Source organism: Balaenoptera borealis, assembly GCF_965194805.1.
Source record: "Balaenoptera borealis genome assembly, chromosome: 3".
Lineage (NCBI taxonomy): Eukaryota > Metazoa > Chordata > Mammalia > Artiodactyla > Balaenopteridae > Balaenoptera > Balaenoptera borealis.
The window spans coordinates 107569625-107590353 of record NC_138866.1 but is presented as its reverse complement, the minus strand read 5'-3'; the positions used below and the strand labels follow the sequence as shown (position 1 = coordinate 107590353).

General features: G+C 42.0%; 1 protein-coding gene across 1 annotated transcript in view; it reads left to right on the top strand.

Moving 5' to 3' along the window:
- The window catches only part of MYO1E (myosin IE), a 200620-nt gene that overhangs the window by 124413 nt on the left and 55478 nt on the right, over positions 1-20729 (top strand). The window contains exons 7-14 of the mRNA XM_082388011.1: positions 2435-2566; positions 5284-5418; positions 6811-6943; positions 11806-12002; positions 15570-15650; positions 15950-16036; positions 18528-18614; positions 19621-19788. Of these exons, the coding sequence (XP_082244137.1) occupies positions 2435-2566; positions 5284-5418; positions 6811-6943; positions 11806-12002; positions 15570-15650; positions 15950-16036; positions 18528-18614; positions 19621-19788 (1020 nt within the window). The remainder of the gene's footprint in view (positions 1-2434; positions 2567-5283; positions 5419-6810; positions 6944-11805; positions 12003-15569; positions 15651-15949; positions 16037-18527; positions 18615-19620; positions 19789-20729) is intronic.

Here is a 20729-nt window from a genome sequence, read left to right as displayed (position 1 = left end):
TTGGCAATTCTTATCAAAGTTTAAAAGACTCATTGTCTTTGACCCAACAATACTTTTAGGGTATAATATCCACGTTCCCTGTTAATAAGGATTTATTTTAAAAGATATCCATAATGTTAAATTTTTTAAAAAAGTTTACAAAACAATATCTATAATATGGTTCTATTAATTTTAAAATGCACATTTATATAAAGCATAATTAAGGTGTCTGCAAATCCAAGTTTGAATATCCTATTACAGTGATTAGCAGGAGGAGGTAGAAGTGGCATCAGGGTGGGATTATGGGTAATTTCACTTAAAATGGATATGTAGTGTGAATCATAAAAATTCATCTATTTCCACTTATAAATCTTTTCAAGTTTTAAGAATTACATTATGAAATATTTCAAATACTATTTTAAAATAATACAATCAACATTGGGGTACCCAGTACCTAACTTAAGAAATAAAACATTACCAAGAGTTGAGGTTTCTTTTCATTTACTAATGGAAATATCATATCCTTTCTTTATACAGTTTCCTCTTTCCCCCAGGCTGCTTTACAACAAAACTAAACTTTTTGCTCTCTCATTAGGGATTTTGCCTTTTACATTACAATTTTGAGTTGTGTGTAAGCATTTCTGTTACATTAGAACAGCGATTCTCAAACTTGGCCACATATAAAAAACACCCAGGCTTTTTACAGCTACTCCTGTCTGGGTGCCAATCCCTAGCGACTGACTTACTTGTCTGGGGTGGCATCAGGAAGCATTTCTTTTTCTTTCTTTCTTTTTTTAAATTTAATTTAATTTTAATATTTATTTATTTATTTATTTGGTTGCACTGGGTCTTAGTTGCGGCAGGCAGGCTCCTTAGTCGCGGCTTACTGGCTCCTTAGTTGCAGTACGTGGTCTCCTTAGTTGCAGCATGTGAACTCTTAGTTGTGGTATGCATGTGGGATCTAATTCCCTGACCAAGGATCGGACCCCGGCCCCCTGCATTGGGAGTGCGGAGTCTTATCCACCGTGCCACCAGGGAAGTCCCCCTAGGGCAGCATTTCTTAAAGGCTCAGCAGGTCTTTCTAACATGTAGCCAAGGTTGTGAACCATTTCCAGAAGAACCTGAGAGTTTGCCGTTTACCACATCTGCCCTTCCTGGATTTGATGTCCTGTTTTGTTTCATTTCCATCCCCAGGTTGATGGGGAATGGCGGTGGGGTGGTAGGGTTGTACACAGATGGACACTGAATTATTCCCTTCAGAACATGGCCGAAGGGAAAGATGGCGAAGGACGGCCACAGTAGGAAGCCAGAGGGGTCTTGGTCAGCAGACTTTTCTCGTGAACCACCGTAATTCGGGATAGCTGCGGTTTGTGGTGCTTCTGGATGTTTATTTTTGGGTTTATTTTTGGGAGAGGAAGGAGTCAGCAGATTAAAACAAATAGACAGTTAGATGGTGGCTTTCCTTTGTAGCCTTTTTGATACCTGGAATTGGCGAATACCTTAGCAGGAACAAAGGAGGTACTAGGTGCTGTCGGCAGCAGGAAAAACACGCAGCAGGCTTTTCTTCTCCCTAGTGAGTTTATGGTTCTAGTTGGAGACTTGCTGCTTGGCAGGCTTCAGCCCTGACATGGGGGGATTTCATCAGCATACACATTTTAAAAATATTAAATGTGAATGCAGTTAGGTTGGGCATTCTCTCCAGTCTGACCCTAGGCCACACCACTCCCTAAAACCCACATTTTCATGTTTTTCTTCGTTTATATTTGCCCTCCTGGACCTTCCTGAGGACTGGAGAGAAACTAGATTGTAGTGGGAAAAAAAAAAAAATCATTTACTTAACAATCTGGACACCTTTTTCAGCTACCCTCCAGGGTTTTATTCTCTTTTGTTCCCTATTAGCAGTAATTTAAAAGGAAGTATTAACAACAGTAGCAAAAATCCCCACACCCATAACTAGCTGGAAAGAACCTATAACCAAGTGTTTTTATTTTACATAAGCATATTAGATGCTCCAGAGGTAAAAAGGGATTGCTTTTGCTCAAAGCCATTAAAGTAAGTCTGCCCGAGGGAAAATTTGCTTCCTCTGAAAGAGGCAGATAGAGTTCACTCTTGTTAGATCAAGGGGACCATGTGATTTTCTGTCCTATTCTTTACAGCTTCCGGTTTAGCAGGCAAGCACCTACTGGGGGAAAATGGGAAGGAATATAGTGAGCGTATCCTTATTTAGTCAGGTTAGAATGATAGATTCTCTCAATACAGAATTGTGTGATTGGACAAAGGCATGGGTTATTGTCTGATAGGAAATGGTGAGGAAGTCTAGACCAGAACTGGGAATAATTCAGAACATATCTTTCATTAATGAATTTCCTTGAATTATATGCTATATCCAAAGACTGTTTGGAACATCATGTTTTTGTTCACCAACCATTGAAGGAAATCCCTAATTTTCTTGCAGGGAAAATACTTTGAAATCCAGTTCAGTCCCGGTGGGGAACCAGATGGTGGAAAGATCTCCAACTTCCTTCTGGAAAAATCTAGGGTGGTGATGAGGAACCCTGGAGAGCGGAATTTTCACATATTTTACCAGGTTTTCCTTTATATTATTTCTTTCCTACTTCCTTATTCCTTCTCCACATTTAAAATTTTCTTCTCTCAGTCCTCAGGCTTAGACAGTCTAGTTTGGCAAGCCCAGGAGTCTTTATTGCTGTAGGATGTGTAAGTCAGTGTGCAAAAGAATTGTGAGAATGCCCTTACCTGCAAGGACAATAAGTTCTAGTTGGCATGAGAAGACAAAAATTTCCCTAGAGTGAAATGATCAAGAAAGTGTTGAGACACTTCAGAACAAAAGTAGGAATGTTTTATTCTTTGCCAAATAGGAATTCACAAGGGGAGACTTGGCTGGGACGGTGAGGAGAGCCGTTAAGGAGGCACAGGATAGCATGGAGGGGAGATTGACTCAGGCAAGTCAGGTGGCCTGAACAAAGCAGGGGTGGGAGGGAGAGGGGGGAGGCGGAGGGAGTGGGAAGGAGTAGGCTAATGTATGAGTCAGGCCCCAGCTGGTCTGCAAGGGCAGAGGTCTCCAAAAGGTGAACTGCTGGACAAAAGACTTGAAATAGACTTGGGATCTTTCATGCCAGGTCAAAAAATTTTGGCTTAGACTCTCAGAAGCCATGGAGAATTTGGTGCTAGAGCAGTATGCCGGATGCTTTGAACTTGTGTTCCAGGCTTCAGCAGTCATTTGCTTTGACTATTTTTAAAATGTTTTTAAGTATTTAAAAAATTTAATGATACCATACACAATTTTTTAATGTATGGATTTATGTATTAGTACTTCTATGGGGGATCCACGTTAGATTTTCTTTGAAGAGTTGGCCTGCAGTGGTTTTTGGGGGTTTTTTTAATTTATTTTTTGTTATAGTTCGAAGATCATTGGATTTGAAGGCAGTTAAGCTGTGTTGGTAGCTCACATTCAGTCTTTTCAATTACATAGACATGTTAGGTGATGGCAAATAATTCTTCTGGTTGGCATCTGTTGGTTGAAAGCGTACATAAATGACCAAAAGCTTCTGTTAATTCAGTAATGTTTTTAATTATATTAGTCAAAGCAACATGTACAGATGTTTGAAAAGTAATTTCATGCGTCACACACATAGTGTATTATTTATTGAGCACCAGACAGAAGTTCATACTTATTTCCCAGACACCTTTTAATAAATGCCAGCCCCATGCCCCTCCAGATTCCTCTGCCTACAGGTTGGAAATCCTCAGATTAGAGACTGGGGAAGTGATGAGATCAGGGGAAGACAGAGTTCCAGATTCTGACATAGAAGTAATAGTTGAAGCTGTGAAATAGGTGAGACTCCTGTGGGAGTGAGTGTGGAGAGAAAAACCATGCCCATGTAGGACTTGGGGACCTGGGGACCACCTATAGGATTAGGAGGCATTGAGGAGCCAGGGAAGTAGTCAGAGGATGAAAGCCAAGGTCCTGCAGTGTCACCAAAGCCAGAGGGAGCTCGGTGGAGGGGAGTGTGGGCCAGGATCACATGTTCAGAGCTTTGGGGGGAAGGATGGGGCAAGGCCCTGGGGATCAAGAAAGGCCGGTGGCTTCAGCCACTGGAAAGTAGCCATGAGGGTTATTTCATCAGAATGGCGATGGCGAGAAAGAAGGCAGATGAGGAAGCAGGTTCTGTAGCTTGAAGGATCTCACAGAGGCAAAGAAAAGCTTCTAGAAAAGGCAAAGAGCAGCATGTGTTTGTAGATGGGAGAGAATTAAAGAAAGGGGTGTTTGAAGATTCAGGTGAGGGGAGCTACATACTGTGGGGAGAAGACTGAGAACGAGGTGGGGGAAAGTTCTTCCTTAGACACCCCGCCCACTCACACCCCCCCCCCCCCAAAAAAAGAAAAAAACAAAGCCAGAAGGAAGAAAGGAAGAGAGTGGTGCAAAAAGATTTTGAGGAGATAGGGGGGAAAACTCAGGGAACCTGATGTCGTGAAATGACCTAGAACTTCTCGGTCACGGAGATGAGGTTCCCTGTTTTAAGGGTGTGGAGCCGGGATGACATGAGGAACTTGACCAGGATGGAGGAGTGTGGATGGGGGCTTCCTCCCGCCGGCTGGGAGCCAGTGGTGTCTGGCACTGGCTTGCATGGGCTGTTCGCATCTCTCCCTTCAGGGACATTTCTTGGTAGTTTGAAATCAGTCATGGTAGGAGGATTCACACCGTGAAAGTCAGCAAACTACAACTCTAGTCCCCACCCCCAGCTCAAGAATGGATTGTTGAACATTTTCCAGCACACCTAAAAGGGTCTTGCTCACAGCTAAGGCAAATACCAGAGATAGAACAGAAAGCCAAGGGACAGGACACCAGCATGGGGGACCTGAGGCTGTTCTTGAATATGCACCCTGCAGTGAGAAGCAGGGAGGGTCCAGCTGCACCTTAAAAAGCCATGTGCAAGTTGAGCAGGATCAAAGTAATTGTAATCTGGCTTGCTTTCCGCTTTTCCAAGGGATCTCACCAGTGTGACCGTGCAGTTCCCTTTATCGGACAAGGGAGAATTCTCAGCTCTTGCAGGTCTAATCAGAGTTAAGAATTAGAATTTGCAAAGATGATCTGGGGCTACTACACAGAGAGCAGATATGCTGAAGCCCCTCCACATTTTTGCGACCGGACCACCCATCCGTTTGGGAAGCAGGGATAGAGAGTCTCATCGCCTGGGCTCCGGGGGTGGTGGTGACAGGAACCGTGCGGTACCTTCGATTGCTTTCTGGGCCACTCCACGCACACACCACTTTCTCTTGCTCCAGCTCATCGAGGGCGCCTCCGCAGAGCAGAAGCACAGCCTGGGCATCACCACCATGGATTATTATTACTACCTGAGCCTCTCGGGGTCCTTCACGGTGGATGGCATTGACGACAGGAAGGAGTTTCAGGAAACTCTGGTAAGTGCTGGCGCGGGGCAGCTCTTCCGACCGGGCGTTGCCTATGGCAGAAAGGGCAGGGGAGGTTAGCAAAGCAAAGAACAGCCCCGTATTCCCACCTCATGCTGCTGGAAGCACTCCATTTTCTGAAACACACACTTGTAAACACCCTTAAATAGCCATGTGCCCAGTTGCTGGAGGACCACTTAATGATTTTAAATGGGTTAAAAAAAAAAAATTCATCCTTACTCCGCTGCAGGTGCTCTGATTAACAGATAAAAACTATTGTGGGTAATGCATTTACCATACCTGTTTGCCAACAGCTTATACAGTCATTGAGCTGTTTCCTTACAAAGGCAAAGCAAAGACTGCTCTTATGATCTTAATCAGGTTTAGAAATCTTAGAACACCTTCAGTCTCTTCTCCACCCGCTTTCTCTTCCCCTCTGTATTTATAGGTCAGAAGGAGAGCCTCTACTCCATTCTCTTCACAATTTATGTATTTTATGGTACAAGGTATGAATCCAGGTAGATTATTGAGGGTGCACGTCCTTGGGGAAACGACTTACTATGTCAACCTAGAACTTTCTGAAGGTGGGCTGTTCACCCATTTAGCCTCAAAGAACTGCATCACCACTGCCCTTTGAGTCAGGTACCAGCCTGGCCCATCCCTCAGCCCAGATCCAGAACCAAGTGGGAGAACGGGCAGTTGGAGGTACAGTTGAGGGGAAGCTGACCTTTGTGCTTGTGTATCCTGGGTGCCAGGGAAGAAGATGGCATCAAGGAGCCACACGGTCTCAGAGGAGCTGGGAGAAAAAATGCAGATAGGCCTGCATTGGTCCTAGAGTACAGTTCTCTTAGGATATTGGTATCTAAGACTCAGGCATCTCGGCTCCTTTTATTGAATTTAATGGATCTCAGAAACAAGGCTGTGCTAATGATGCTTTTATTTGATTTTCCTGGAGATTTGTAAATCACGATCCTTTTGCAAGTACAATTTATTCTCAGCCCTGCCAGTGAAGAGGAAGATCTATGAGTATTGAGAGTGGCTGGAAAAGGGGCACTGGTGCCCTTAGAGGGAGAGGAGTGGCAACAAGGAGAAAACTAAGGGACGAAAACAGACTTGTTGACTGTGCAGTTGCCCCTCCATCTGAGTGTGTTTCCTCCAGAGCTCTCTCGCCCTTATTCCCGGAGGATTACACGTTCTCCATGTAAAGACGGAACTGCCTTTCCAGCACCATGTTGAGACTTGAATGTGTGAGAGGGCGTTGGTCAGTGAAGATGTCCTACAGGGACTTCCTGCTGCCATCGCAGACTCAGCCGAGTGTAGCTGCACACGCAGTTTGGCGTCTTTCTGATGTGCTTCCATAGCCGGGGACCGACTTGCCTGGATCGCTTCTCTCTTCTTTCCCAGCACGCGATGAACGTGATTGGGATCTTCGCGGAGGAGCAGACGCTGGTGCTGCAGATAGTGGCGGGAACTCTCCACCTGGGAAACATCAGCTTCAAGGAAGTTGGCAACTACGCGGCCGTGGAGAGTGAAGAGTGTGAGTGGTGTGGGCACCCGGTGGCCAAATGAGGGGACACAGTTGTTTAGTTCCAATCAGAAGTAACACACCACTTTCCTTTGCTTTGGGTTTTTTTGGTAAGAGAGGCTGAGAACACTTAGGCGTCCTGCTGTGGCAGAGCTTAACGGCCTCCTGGGAGTCTGTGCCTCTTCTGTACACTCACACTATGGACCATTAATGAGATTGTTTCAGTTTATCATTAACTCTGGGGAAATCTGGCAGAATTTCACTTATAGGTTTAACAATAAAGTGATACTTTAATGAAGATTAGTAAGATTTGTCTCCTACTAAATATCTTTTCTGTAACTGATCTTTAGGGTTGATATTCACCTAAAGGTTCTAAAGAGTATCATGGGCTATATACAAATAAGGAAAGCTCATGTTTATAAGTTGCCCCATGGGTTGGATTAGACCGAGCTTCTGAAAACAGGAAAAAAAAAAAAAATGGACCCTGACTGTTGTGTTGACATTGCTGGTGACGACCTTTAATGGCCTCTCTGTAGCAGTCAGAGCCTGAAAACCTGAATGATCACTTCTACTCTTTGAGAAGAAATCAGGTGCGAAAGAGGCACGTTACTAGTTCTCTGTGCTCCGCTGTGCCACAGCCGCCATGGCATGTGACTTTAGCCTCTCAGGCATCAGTTGGCTTTCCAGGCTGCTCTCAGAACCCACACATCCTTTAACCACCCAGGGAGACGTTTCTTCCTTTCTCAGCATTCTTCAAAGATGGTAAATTTAGATGCCTAGTAATAAATAGTATCCTACTCATTGCTGACTGTGCAGTAAGGCTCTTTCCATTCCAAATAAGGTTCTTTTTTATATTTTTGTTTTCTTTGGTGATAAAGAGGGAAGTTCTGCCAACTTCTGATGTCTATCTGATAAAGAGAAACGTGAATTATGTTTACCAGGGAAGGGAGTGGGGTGGAAAACAAATACACAGGGTGTCCATAGGGTCTAGAAACACAACCTAATAATAATAATAACTGTGTTTCTAGACTTCATGTACTTTATCCTTCCCATTTAACAAATGCATGTATGTGTCCAGGAGGGTGATGAACACTTGCCTTTCAACATTGATCTCTCCAATTTCTTGGTAGTTTTCTGTCGACGTAGACTGGAATTCTCTTGCCTTCTTGGATAGTACAATCCTTTACTGCCTCTGTAGGCTGGAGAAAAATGTCATGACTCTGACACAGCAAGCATTTCCCTGGGTGCTTGAGCCAAGAAGTGGTTCGTTACACATCAGTGTCCCGAGGAAGTAGCCTCCTCAGCCAACTGGGTAAAGCCCAGGATTGGCAACTGCCTATGAAATCCCCTGATTGGAAGTGGTGCAGGGATGGAGGTCAGAAAAGACTATGCTTGAAGCCAAAGAAGTCTAACAAAGAAAAGTGTCCTCCTCCCAATCATTTTGTTTTCTTTCAGTTGGTAATACCTTAACATGGTTCAGGGGAGTACACGATCAGAATTATCACATCTACCCCTTTGCTAGTCGACTTCTTTCCCTCCCCCGAGGGAAACACTGTTTCCAATCTCTTGTATTCCTTTCAAGGGAATATTGTGTTCCTGAGAAACTACTCATATCTGTTCTTTTTTCCCCACTCTTGTATGTTAATGGGAGCATGTAACATGTTCTACAGTTGCTTTTTCACTTCAAATTATATCTTGGAGATTATTCTGTATCAATTCATTAAGAAGCGTCATCCTTCTTATAGCTGCATTAGCATTCCGTTGCCAGGCTATCCTGTAATTTATTGAACCAATCATCTGTTGATTGACATAAAGATGGTTTCACATCTTTTGCTCTTCTAATTACTTAAAATGAATAACCTGGTTTGTGTCATCTTTCTCATATTCGAGTTTATATATGGAATAGATTTATAGAGGGAAGGGCTAGCCTATGTTTTTATAAAAGAAGAAAGCAGACTTTCCTTAGCTATTGTATTGTAGAAAAAATTTCTAAGACCCCCATCACAACTGGCCTACTGAAGCAAGATATTACGTACAAATTAACCTAAGAACTTTGTTGAAGGAAATAAAAATACTGCTTAAATAACCACGGGAATAAATTGACAGTGCTCCTCCTTTGCCTCGTTATTAATGGGTTAGAAAGCACAGAACCTCAACACCCAAGACTGATAAACCACATTTACCTTGCCGTTTCTTTTAAATTTGTAACAGGGACTTTTGCTTTGCTACATCCTTTCGGTTTCTCTATCTTCCCTATACGTCCCTATACTTAAATGGAAAAATTAAATCCAATTTTGCTTTACACTTGAGTGCAGTAATAGAAATCTATCCTCACTATCAAAATGTGCTAAAACATTACTTTCTAGCAGGTTCTTTTATGTCCTGCTTAAGTCTTTAACTCTACCGGAGTTACATCAGCATTTTTAAATTAATCAATGCCTTCCCTTGCCCTCCTCCTCCTGACCCCACTCCCCCAGCCTCCGACCTTCCATACTGCCTCTCCTATCCAGCCACCCTTGCACACGCCCTCGTGGAAATTCACAGCCGGAAGGAAGTCAATATGAGTAGCCCTATAATTTCAGCACCAGGGCAGTCACTGAAGAAGATAAGAGGCCAAAAAAGCTAGTACCTGAAAAACATGGCATGGATTTTTTGGAAAGCAAGTACTAGATTTCCTCTCTAGACTTCTTAGCTGTTTCCCTAAGCCTGTGGCTCTGATTCTTGGCCAGATTCCATGCCTTGTGTTTCAAGTGCCTGTGATCCTTCACTTGTGCCGTCTTCTTTTCTACAGAAGAGGTACTGAGGCGTGGAAGGATATCATGTTTCCTTGTTAGTCCTGTCTGTTTTGTCTCAAGGACCCAAGAACTTAGTCCGTATTGTTTTATTTCTTTAGCTGTGGTCGTAAAGGTAATAGCATAAACTTTTCTACCACCCGTTTTAACCATGTCCCTATTTTAGCATGGTTGGGGGCTTGGGAGAAGCCCATATTTAATCTACATGCTATCTGCCTGGTGAGAGTGATATTATAGTTTCCCCTTAATGAAGGCCTCCTCGATGTCAGACACTTTGGTAAATGTCTCTTGAGTCTTGCTGCAGACCTGCATGTGTCCAGTGTAATTTATGGGCATCTTCTGTCCTCGTTCTGTGCAAGGTGATTTTCTTTTGGCAGAGGACACATCCAGATTCCTAAACATATGTGTCAACGGTAAAACTAAACTGAAAAAAATGGCCATTGGCAAATGAGTGCATTTAATTTTGTTCACATCCCCTTTGAAAAAGGAAACCCTCTACTTGTCATAGTGTTTCTGTGGAACAGTCCTATAGTTAATAAATACCCTGTTCTGGCATTACACTTTTTCAAAATGCATTCACTGACTTAATCTCCTTGGAAGGTATATACTGAGAAAGGTCAGCCTGTTACATTCCAACACCATCTGTGAAATTCAAACAGATTATCCTTTATTGGGAGCCTTATGATTTTTGAGCATTATCATAAGGTCTTTAATAAATAAAATCCCTTTATCAGAGAATTTTGTCAAAGCTTTATGCAGAAAAAGAAAACTCATATTCAAGTTCAAAATTTTGATTTGTGTCCATGAACATCTTCCATTCATACTGGGAAAAAAATCTGAGCATTCTTTCATGTGCAAGAATGTCATTCTTGTCATTTATTCACATTAGAGTATTTTGACCAAAAGTCAAGAAAATCTGTTTATATCATTAGCCCCCTCTTGGTGAGTTTCTTGACCTGAAACAATTTGCTGACCCATGAGAACCTCACCTTTTCAATCCAAACTGACCACAAACTATGCCAACTACATGTCCTTAGGATTGGATGGGTGTTCTGTGATAAGAATACCACCTATCCCCTCCATCACTCTGTACACCACCCCAGGGAAATCAGGTAACACCCCTCTCTAGAAGTCATCCAGGCCTCCTTTGACTCCAACCCAAATATCCCCTACCATTCAGGCCCTCCACCATCGGAATTCATCCTAATCTTTTAATCACCTACCTTGACTTTCATCTCCAGCTGGTGCTACACACCTCAGCTGTGTCTCCCACATTCTCGCCTCCTTGCCTTTGCACGTTCCACTCCCCTCTCTCCCTCTTCTTTCTTCCTCTGCATCTGTACAAGTCCTGTTCATCCTTTGAGCCGCCACCCCCCAAATCCCACATCTTCCTTGACCACCCTGGCAAACAGTAATATCTTCCTGTTCTAAATTCCTCCAGGACTTTATTGTCTGTCTGTGCCACATACTCAGCTTTCTGTAGGCTTCTTTATTTGGTAAACTACCTTTGCCTCATCTAGATTGTCTTTGAGATTTCTTAAATATTTTATATCCTGTCCTCTCTCTTTAGTAACCCTACACGTGGTAAGCACTCAGTAACCATGTGATTTGTTATCTTTCTGAGCTTGATGGTATCAGGTGCTTCAAGCTGTTTGGGAATGATGATGCTATGAAAACACTGCACCAAAAAGGAAGAAAAACAATATTTGGAGCCAAGGAAATGTTTCTTGATTTAGTTCCTTCCGGGCTGTCTTGCTGCAAGCTTGGAAAGATGTCCATTTTAGGCATTTGGCTGTGATCTCAGTAGGGGGGATTGGTTTGCCACCCTTCTTGGATCCTGATTTGTATTATTGGAAGTCTCAGTCATCATAGGAATTGACTCATGTAATAGAACAATTGGGAAAAACGAAGTGGATGGATGTGTGTGGGAATGCTGATAAGCAGTCTTCATTAAGTGGAAGTTCTTGGGGGCCAATGGCGATGTCTTGTATGCGTGCACACACACACAAGTGTCTCCATATATTTGTGAGATGAATTGTTAAAATTCTGAAAGACAGTCATGTTTTATTTTGTTTCGTGTAGTTTTGGCTTTTCCTGCCTATCTCCTGGGGATCAACCAGGACCGGTTGAAAGAAAAGCTAACGAGCCGGCAGATGGACAGCAAGTGGGGAGGCAAGTCGGAGTCAATCCACGTGACCCTCAATGTGGAGCAGGCGTGTTACACCAGGGACGCGCTCGCCAAGGCCCTGCACTCCAGGGTCTTTGATTTCTTGGTAGATGTAAGTAAACACAGGTTGGCATTGTTGATGCTTCGTATTTTAGCATCATGTAAAGAGTGAAACTTCTCAGAGCTTTGTTTTCATGTTTTGCCTCATTCCTTGTAACTGTTACTTTACTCCTCCACTTTTTATCCTCACCCTGGGATCATTTTTCACTTTTCCACTTTTACTTCTAGCATTGTCCAGCAAGACTCTAATATGGTAATAGCTTCTTGTGGACAAAATATTTAGTAAAGCCAGGACTACAGGCCAGAAAAAGAGGAGACCCATGGTCATGAATCCTTGAGCCTAAAGGTTTAGAATGTTGTATTTGTCATCTACTGCTATGTTACAAATTAACCCCAAACTTAGTGGCTTAAAACAGTAAGCATGTGTTCTTTCATAGTTTCTGTGGGTCAGGTATTTTGAAGTGACTTAGTTTGGTGGTTCTGATTCAAGGATGAGAGTGCAGTTAAGATGCTGATTAGAACTACAAGGCTTGGACTTCCCTGGTGGCGCAGTGGTTAAGGATCCACCTGCCAATGCAGGGGACACGGGTTTGATCCCTGGTCCGGGAAGATCCCACATGCCACGGAGCAACTAAGCCCATGCGCCACAGCTACTGAGCCTGCGCCCTAGAGCCCGCGAGCCACAACTACTGAAGCCCACATGCCTAGAGCCTGTGCTCTAGAGAAGAGAAGCCACCGCAGTGAGAAGCCCGCACACCACAATGAAGAGTAGCCTCTGCTCGCCACAACTAGAGAAAGCCCACACACAGCAACGAAGACCCGATGCAGCCAAAAAAAGAAAGAACTACAAGGCTTGACTAAGGTTGGAGAATCTGGTTCCAAGATGGTGCACTCATATGGCTGTTGGCAAGATGCCTCAGTTCCTTGCTACATGGACCTCTTTTCTGGGCTGCTTGAGTATCCTCCAGACATGGCAGTTGGTTTCCCCCAGAGTGAGTAGTCTAAGAGAGAGAGCAAGAAAGAAGCCACAAAGCTTTTAATGTCCTCATCTTGTCCTCAAATATTGCCACTGTGCCATCTTCTGTTCATTAGAAAAAGTCACTAAGTACAGTCCACAGTTAAGGGGAGGGGAATTAGGTTCCACTTTTTGGGGGGAAGAGTATCAGAGACTTTTTGGATATATTTTTAAAACTACCATATACTTTTTAAATGATGGCATAACTGTATAGATATTATATATACATATACATATAAATACATATTTATATATGTATACCACCTATGGATTCTGAAAATTAGTCTCTCAGCAGTGTAGAACTGCCAGTAATGGTCTATGTTAATCACTGTAGCTTCTAAATGGTAGAATAATAATAGCAAGCACTTACATAGCATTTAGTATGTGGCAGATACTGTTCTAAGTATTTTAGAAAAAAATAACTTAATTTTTACAACAACCCTGTGACTTAGGTATTATTATCTCTATTTTACAGATAAGTTAACTGAGGCACAGAGAGTTTAAGGAACTTCCCCAAGGGCACACCACTATTAAGTGATAAACCTAGGAATTAAACCCAGGTAATTTGGCAGTGCTCCAGCTATTTCATTCCTCTGCCTTTTATATATTCAAGCCAGAAAGGACCCCAGGGGGACCCTAGTCAAGGGACAGCAGCCTGGCCATTAGATCCAAAAAGTCTGTGTTTGAGTCCAGGCAGCAACATCTATAAGGCTTAAAGTATGGTTGGGTGTGTTTAGGGTTGAGTAAGTCGGGGCAGGATAGGGTAATTATTCTGTGTACTACTTGTGGTTATTTTAAGGGTAAGATTGCTTGGGAAGGTCAGGGTCATACGAAACATTAGTCATGCTTTTACCTTGTCCAGGCCCCTCATTTTTACTGAGAAGGGAATCTTAGCCCTGAGTATTGGTGGTTTCACCCAAGGCCATTCAGCAAGAGGTTAGTGCCGAACTGGGATTAGAACCCACATCTCTTGTCTCTGTTCAGTGTACCTTCCAGTGCTGGCCTTCCCACCTTATTTCCTTTCTGTCTTCCCTTGATTTTTTGTGTGGTATAATGAGATAGATAAGCGATACTAATTGGAGCTGACATTTACTAAGCCCTGACTGTGTGCCAGGCACTGGGCTAAGTGCTATGTATCGTTACCCATTGGCTCATAAAAGATGAGTGTCATTTTCTTCACCTGGAAAACACCTCTGGTACTTAAAAATTCATCCACCCCCAGGAATTTTCCTCCTACATTCCTCCCTCCCCTGCAGTCCTCACCAACCCCCTCTCACCTCCACCTCCCCTCCTATCATTGTCTGTTCCATTGATCACACGTCTCTCCTCACAGGGGTCAAGAGCACAGATATAGTCATCATACTACTTAAATTTAATTCCAGGCCCTTCACCTCGTCCAGTGTTATCTTATGCATTATGATGTTATCACTGTTGTTAAGAGAATTGTAGTGAGAATTAGATGAAACAATACTTGGGAAGCCCTTAGCAAAGCCCAGCACAGGTGATTGTTGAATATGTGTAAGCTGCTTTTATTACCATCACTTTAATCCTAATTTATGGTATTACTATCCATAGTTGCCTCTGAGAATAGAGACTGTCTTCTTGACATTCCTGCCGTATTATGTTAGGTGATCATTAATTGACTACAGGGCATCCCTCATTTTATTGCACTTTGCAGATACTGTGTTTTTTTACAAATTGAAAGTTTGTGGCAACTCTGTTGAACAAGTCTGTCGGTACCATCTTTCCTACAACATTTCGTGTCTCTGTGTCACGTTTTGATAACTCTCGCAATATTTCAAACTTTTTCATTATTTGTGATGGTGCTCTGTGATCTTTGATGTTACTACTGTGACTTGCTAAAGGCTCAGAAGATAGCATTTTTTAGCAATAAAGTAATTTTTGATGAAAGTATGCACTTTTTTTAGATGTAATGCTATTGCACACTTAATAGACTACAGTATAGTGTAAACATAACTTTTATATGCACTGGGAAACCCCAAAATATGGTGTGACTCACTTTTTTTGATATTTGCCTTATTGCAGTGGTCTAGAGCCAAACCTGCAGTATCTCTGAAGTATGCCTGTACTGAATGGGGTCAATGGAAATAATATTTACAAATCTTGTAATATGGGTTCTTTTTGTGAAATAGGTTTTACTTCAGTCACCCAAGATGATATTTTCTTCTCAATCTTAAGACTCCTTGAGAACAACTAGCTCTGCCAGAAATTAATGGTTTTCATCATTAAGCAAACTTTTTTTTTCCCTACCAGACTAGTTTTTATTAGATTCTGGTGGTTTCCCGAAGTACTTGACATTGCACTGAGACCTTTGTTAAGGGGCAATTCACCTGTCTTTTTGTCGTCCTCTGTTTCTAGTAACCAGGAGTATCTGCTTCCCTTCCCCCCATGCATGCCCCCTTTTTTTTTTTTTTTTAATTATTAGCACCTTTAATTATTATTTATTTATTTTGGCTGTGTTGGGTCTTCGTTTCTGTGCGAGGGCTTCCTCTAGTTGTGGCAAGCAGGGGCCACTCTTCATCATGCCCATTTTTAATATGAATGTACAAGGAATTACTTACCATGCCAGTTACTTTCTTCTAGTCCATCAACAAAGCAATGGAGAAGGACCACGAGGAATACAACATTGGTGTCCTAGACATCTATGGCTTTGAAATATTTCAGGTAAGACCAGTTTGAGTAGTTGGAGATGACGAAGGGTGATGCTTTTTACCTGGCTTGCAAGAAATAATTCTAGGCAATGGAAATAAAAAAAACCCAACATGGCTCGTTTTTGCTTTTTTGAGTTCTTCATGTACCTTTACCAAATTAGTTTCTCCTAAATATAAACTATGCTGCTTTCTACTGATGCCTCCAACATTTCTGTTAAGCCTTTTCACTAAATCACTCAAGAAATGACTTTAAAATGATTTTGCAGAAACAATTACATGAAAGTAACATTTTCTTTTTTTTTTTTTTTCCAGAAAAATGGCTTTGAACAGTTTTGTATCAATTTTGTTAATGAAAAATTACAGCAGATTTTTATTGAACTCACATTAAAGGCAGAACAGGTGAGCAGTCCCCCTTCCTTCATCTTGTTCTATTTCTAATTTGTTTTGTTTTAAAGGGTATAGATTCCTCTCTTTTGGTAATAGATTCAGATTTTAGTCTTGTATTAGGAAATGTACTTAATAGAGTCAGGCAGAAAAACCATATGCCACTGTGACATTTTAGTCTGAAGTATAAACACCATCTGCTACCTTTTCTTTCTTCTTTAAGTAAATGATGCTGTGAAGTTGGACTTAGGACTGGCTGTTTTTACTACTCTCTGACTCATTGACCAAGTAGAAATGGAAGCCTATTCCAACCCCAGCTGTCTATGGCATATACTGTGTTCCAAAGGAAAACTTGGTTTTCTCAGATTTGCTCTGCTCCCAATCTAACATAAAAATAAATGTGTCTTCTTTGTGACCACCTAGAGGGGTGGGAGAGGGAGGGTGGGAGGGAGGGAGATGCAAGAGGGAAGAGATATGGGGACATATGTATATGTATAACTGATTCACTTTGTTATAAAGCAGAAACTAACACACCATTGTAAAGCAATTATACTCCAATAAAGATGTTAAATAAATAAATAAATGTGTCTTTAACAAAACTGGTATTTAAATTTTGACTTGAGGTAACTTGTCTTGCTTATACTACCTTCTGAAAGTCCAGGGCAAGTTCACTTTTATTCTGGTACCTACTGTTTGTCGATTTCTTGGGTCGCTGTAATAAGGTACCACAAACTGGATTGCTTAAAACAATAAAATTTTTTTCTCTCCCAGGTCAGGAGGCCAGAATTCAAAATCAAAATGTCACTAGGGTAACACTCATTCCAAAGGCTCTAGGAGAAAATCCTTCCTTGCCTTTTCCAGCTTGTGGTGGCTCCTGGCATTCCTTGTCTTGTGGCAGCATAACTTCAATCTCTGCCTCTGTCTTCACACGACCTTTTTCTGTCTGCATCCAAATCTCATTCTCTTTTCTCTTATAAAGACACCAGTCATTGGATTTAGGGATCACCCTGAATCCACGATAATTTTATTTACGAGATTCCTAGCTAATTACACCTACAGATATCCTATTTCCTCATATTTTGAGGTTCTAGGTGGACACAAAATCTTGGGGGACACATTCAACCCATTACACATATCAAGGGCTGTTTGAGGAATGTTTATTCATGGACGTGTTCGTGCCTCTGCTTAGGAACCCCAGTGACCAATGGTTTTCACAGAAACCTCTGCCCTGGGATTCTTCCACTCCATCAGTGTAGCTAGAGCAAAACCATAAGGGAGGACATGGTAGGGACTGAGATGGGAGAAGAGGGCAGAGGCTAGATCACAGAGGAACTTTGTAGGGGATGGCAGATTTTAGAGTAAGTACAATGGGAAGCCATTGGAGAATTTTGACTAGAGAGTGACGCGAGCTGATTTGTGTTTGTTTTTGACCAGGTGGCTCTGGCTCTGTAGACCTACAGGTAGGGTGAGGCAGGGGAGGGCAAACAGGAGTGGAAGTTTCAAAACCAGTTAGGAGACTCTTGCCTGAGACTGGGCAAGAAAGGGGGTGCTTATACAGTGATGGCAGCAGTAGAGGTGGTGACGTGGTGAGGTGGTCAGATTTGGCATATGTTTTGGAGAGTGAGTCAGCCTGACTTGCTCAATATAATTACCAAAAGGAAAAGGAGTCAGGGATGATTCCTACCTCTGTAGCTTGAATAACAGGGCCAATGGGGAGACTCTTTACTGAAGGGTAAGATGGGGGAGAGCAGTTGGCTGGAGACAGTGGAGGGATGGAGGGCCAGAACGCTGCTGAACGTGGTAGGTTTGAGAGGCCTGTTATACCTCTGAGTGGAAATTCCAGTATATGAAATATATCAGCATATGAATCTGGAACTCAGTGGGGAAGTCTAGACTAGAGAAATAAATTCAGGTGTCATTAGCCTATAGGTGTTATTTTAAGCCAGGGAGTTGATTGGAATTACCTAGAGAATGAGAGTGGAGAAAACAAGGCTGGGAGATTGAGCCCTAAGAGTCTCCATCAATATAAAGATCTGGAAAAAAGAAAGAGCCAGCAGAGGAAGCTAACAAAGCAAGATTGATGAGGAAGGAGGAAAACCAGGAGAGTGTGATGGTGTTCATCAAGTTTAATGAGCAGCTGACCTGAATGAGGGGCCTTCCCTTTAAGTACCTAGATGCTAATCTGTACTTCTGTTCTATGTTAAGTTCAAAAAGATTGTTTTATAACTGGACCTATAGGTTAAGCCATTTTAAAGTGCCATTGTTGTATGTCAAAATCAATTGTATGGGATCAATGTGATATGGTCCCAACCAAACATAAAAATTACCAAGCAATGAAATGCTCCTTTCCTCTTCCTCTTAGAAAAAATTAAGATTGCAAGTTTTTATTGAAGGGCATTCAGGTTTTTCTTTCCTGATGATTCCTGTGCCTGTGGTATCCATCTGTGCAGAGCTCCAGCTGGTCTCCACTGGGTAATAATGTGAATTCCCACTTTCTGTTCTACAGGAAGAATATGTTCAAGAAGGCATCAGATGGACACCCATCGATTACTTTAATAACAAAGTCGTGTGTGACCTCATCGAGAACAAAGTTGTAAGTATTGGTCTGGTGTGTCTCTTCACTGCTCACAGGTTTACACTAAGTGAGTTTTTGTTCTTTCTGTCATTGTATTAGAAGAAGGAAAGTGACAGCTCTGATTTGCAGAGAGTTTTAGCGATTACATTTATTTTGCTTATAGGTATATGTGTGAAAATAGAGTTTTACTCTTGTAGTTAATATACACATGTGTATGAGTACATTGCCAATTTACGAATGGAGGTTGTTACTGAATCTTAAGAGAAGACAATTATGACTTATGTTGATGGCATAGCATATGAAGAGATAGAAACTTGGCCCTGCCTCCTAGACCATTTATACAACTTCTAGGACTTTAACCCTAGAAATTATTCAAAAGAAAATAAAAGGATATAGAGAGATATCTGTACCGTACTGTTTTGTTCTGTTTTTTTATAAAAGTCCCAACTGGAAAGAGTGAAAACATCCATAGAGAACTCAGTCCTTAAATAAGCTATAGCATATAAGAGTAGGGAAATATAGCCATCAAAATAATAAGTATAAAGACTGTGTAAAACAGCAGGATTATTTATAAACTAGTGCTATGCAGAAAAAGTAATACATGATAGAATGTGTCCAGTATGTAACTGTATTAACCATGTCTATGTGGGTAACAGGCTGAAAGCGAACATTAAGAAATGAATTAGGGTCCAAGGAAAATGTTTTTTTCTTTAGGGTTTTAAAAGTCAACCTAGTACAAATAGGAGTGAGCAGATAATGATCTTTCTGTTTATGGCTTTGAATAGAACTTCGGGGAGATAAACTTTTCTCTTTTTTTGAAAATGGACTTTCCCCCATCGTTAGATCTAAGTGGTGACTCCCATTTGGGATTATTAATAGCATTCTCCCTCAAGGGGAAAGATTGACTTTCAAGATGGTATCTTAAGTCTAGGGAGCGGTTTCCTTGCTTAAGGAAAGACCTGATAAACATTACATATTTTAGAACAGTCACTGAATTGGGACTTTGCTCTCTTGGTCCCATCAGAACCCCCCTGGGATCATGAGCATCCTGGATGATGTATGTGCCACGATGCACGCGGTGGGTGAGGGAGCGGATCAGACGCTGCTCCAGAAACTTCAGATGCAGATTGGGAACCATGAGCACTTCAACAGCTGGAACCAAGGCTTCATTATTCACCATTATGCTGGGAAGGTATGGCCAGGGAGCAGGGGTTCAACAGGAAGGGGGAAGTTATCCTTTTCAATGTCTACCTGTATTAAGCCTTTGGGTCTGTAATCTATTTTCTCACGAGGCAACTGAAAGCAATCTCCGTATAGTTTTATGTGCCTCACTGTGTTTTATTCACCCATCATTCATTCATTCATTCAACAACATGGGACCCATGAAATATTTGGAGAGACAAACAAAAGATAGTGTGTATACACCACTGTGTATTTTTTAGCATGAATCACCCTTAATATAACATAAGCATGAATCAACCTATATATTAACTGCTGAAGGAATGAGGTTTTTTTCTCGCCTCTTATGCAATCACAAGCTTGCATTTTTTACTTGCCCATCCTCCCTGGGAGTATACATAAGGACCAGAGGCTCACTTTGGGGTTTGTTCTCATAAAATGCATGATTACTGGGTGCTCCTGGATACCAAGCTTTGTGTGGGTGCTGGTGATACACAGATAAGTAAATTGATGTCATGATATTTGGGGACTTCCTAGTACTGTGGAAATTCATTGGTCTCACCCTTCATCCCAATAAATCTCTTATTAACCAAGGAGGGTCCTTGAGCATGAGACTTCAGCTAAATTGATCTAACTCTGACACCATTTGTAGGAGAAATCGAAAAGCCTCAGATGATATGGCCCACTGCAGTGGGTTAGTGAGCATAGAGAGATTTATTTTACTCCATCTTACCTAAAATTTAGGGAAAGAATTAAGTGTATTATTTACATACCCCTATAGATCCATCGAAGAAGGGCTATGTAATCACGAGAGCTGGGGTCCTGGTCATGTATCATTTGGATCGTGTAAGCGGCCAGAGACCATTCATCAGCATCTCCAGGCCATCGCCAGCTAAAGTCATCTAACAAGTTAAAACATGCACAGCCTTAATGTGACAGATTGGGATGAAAGCC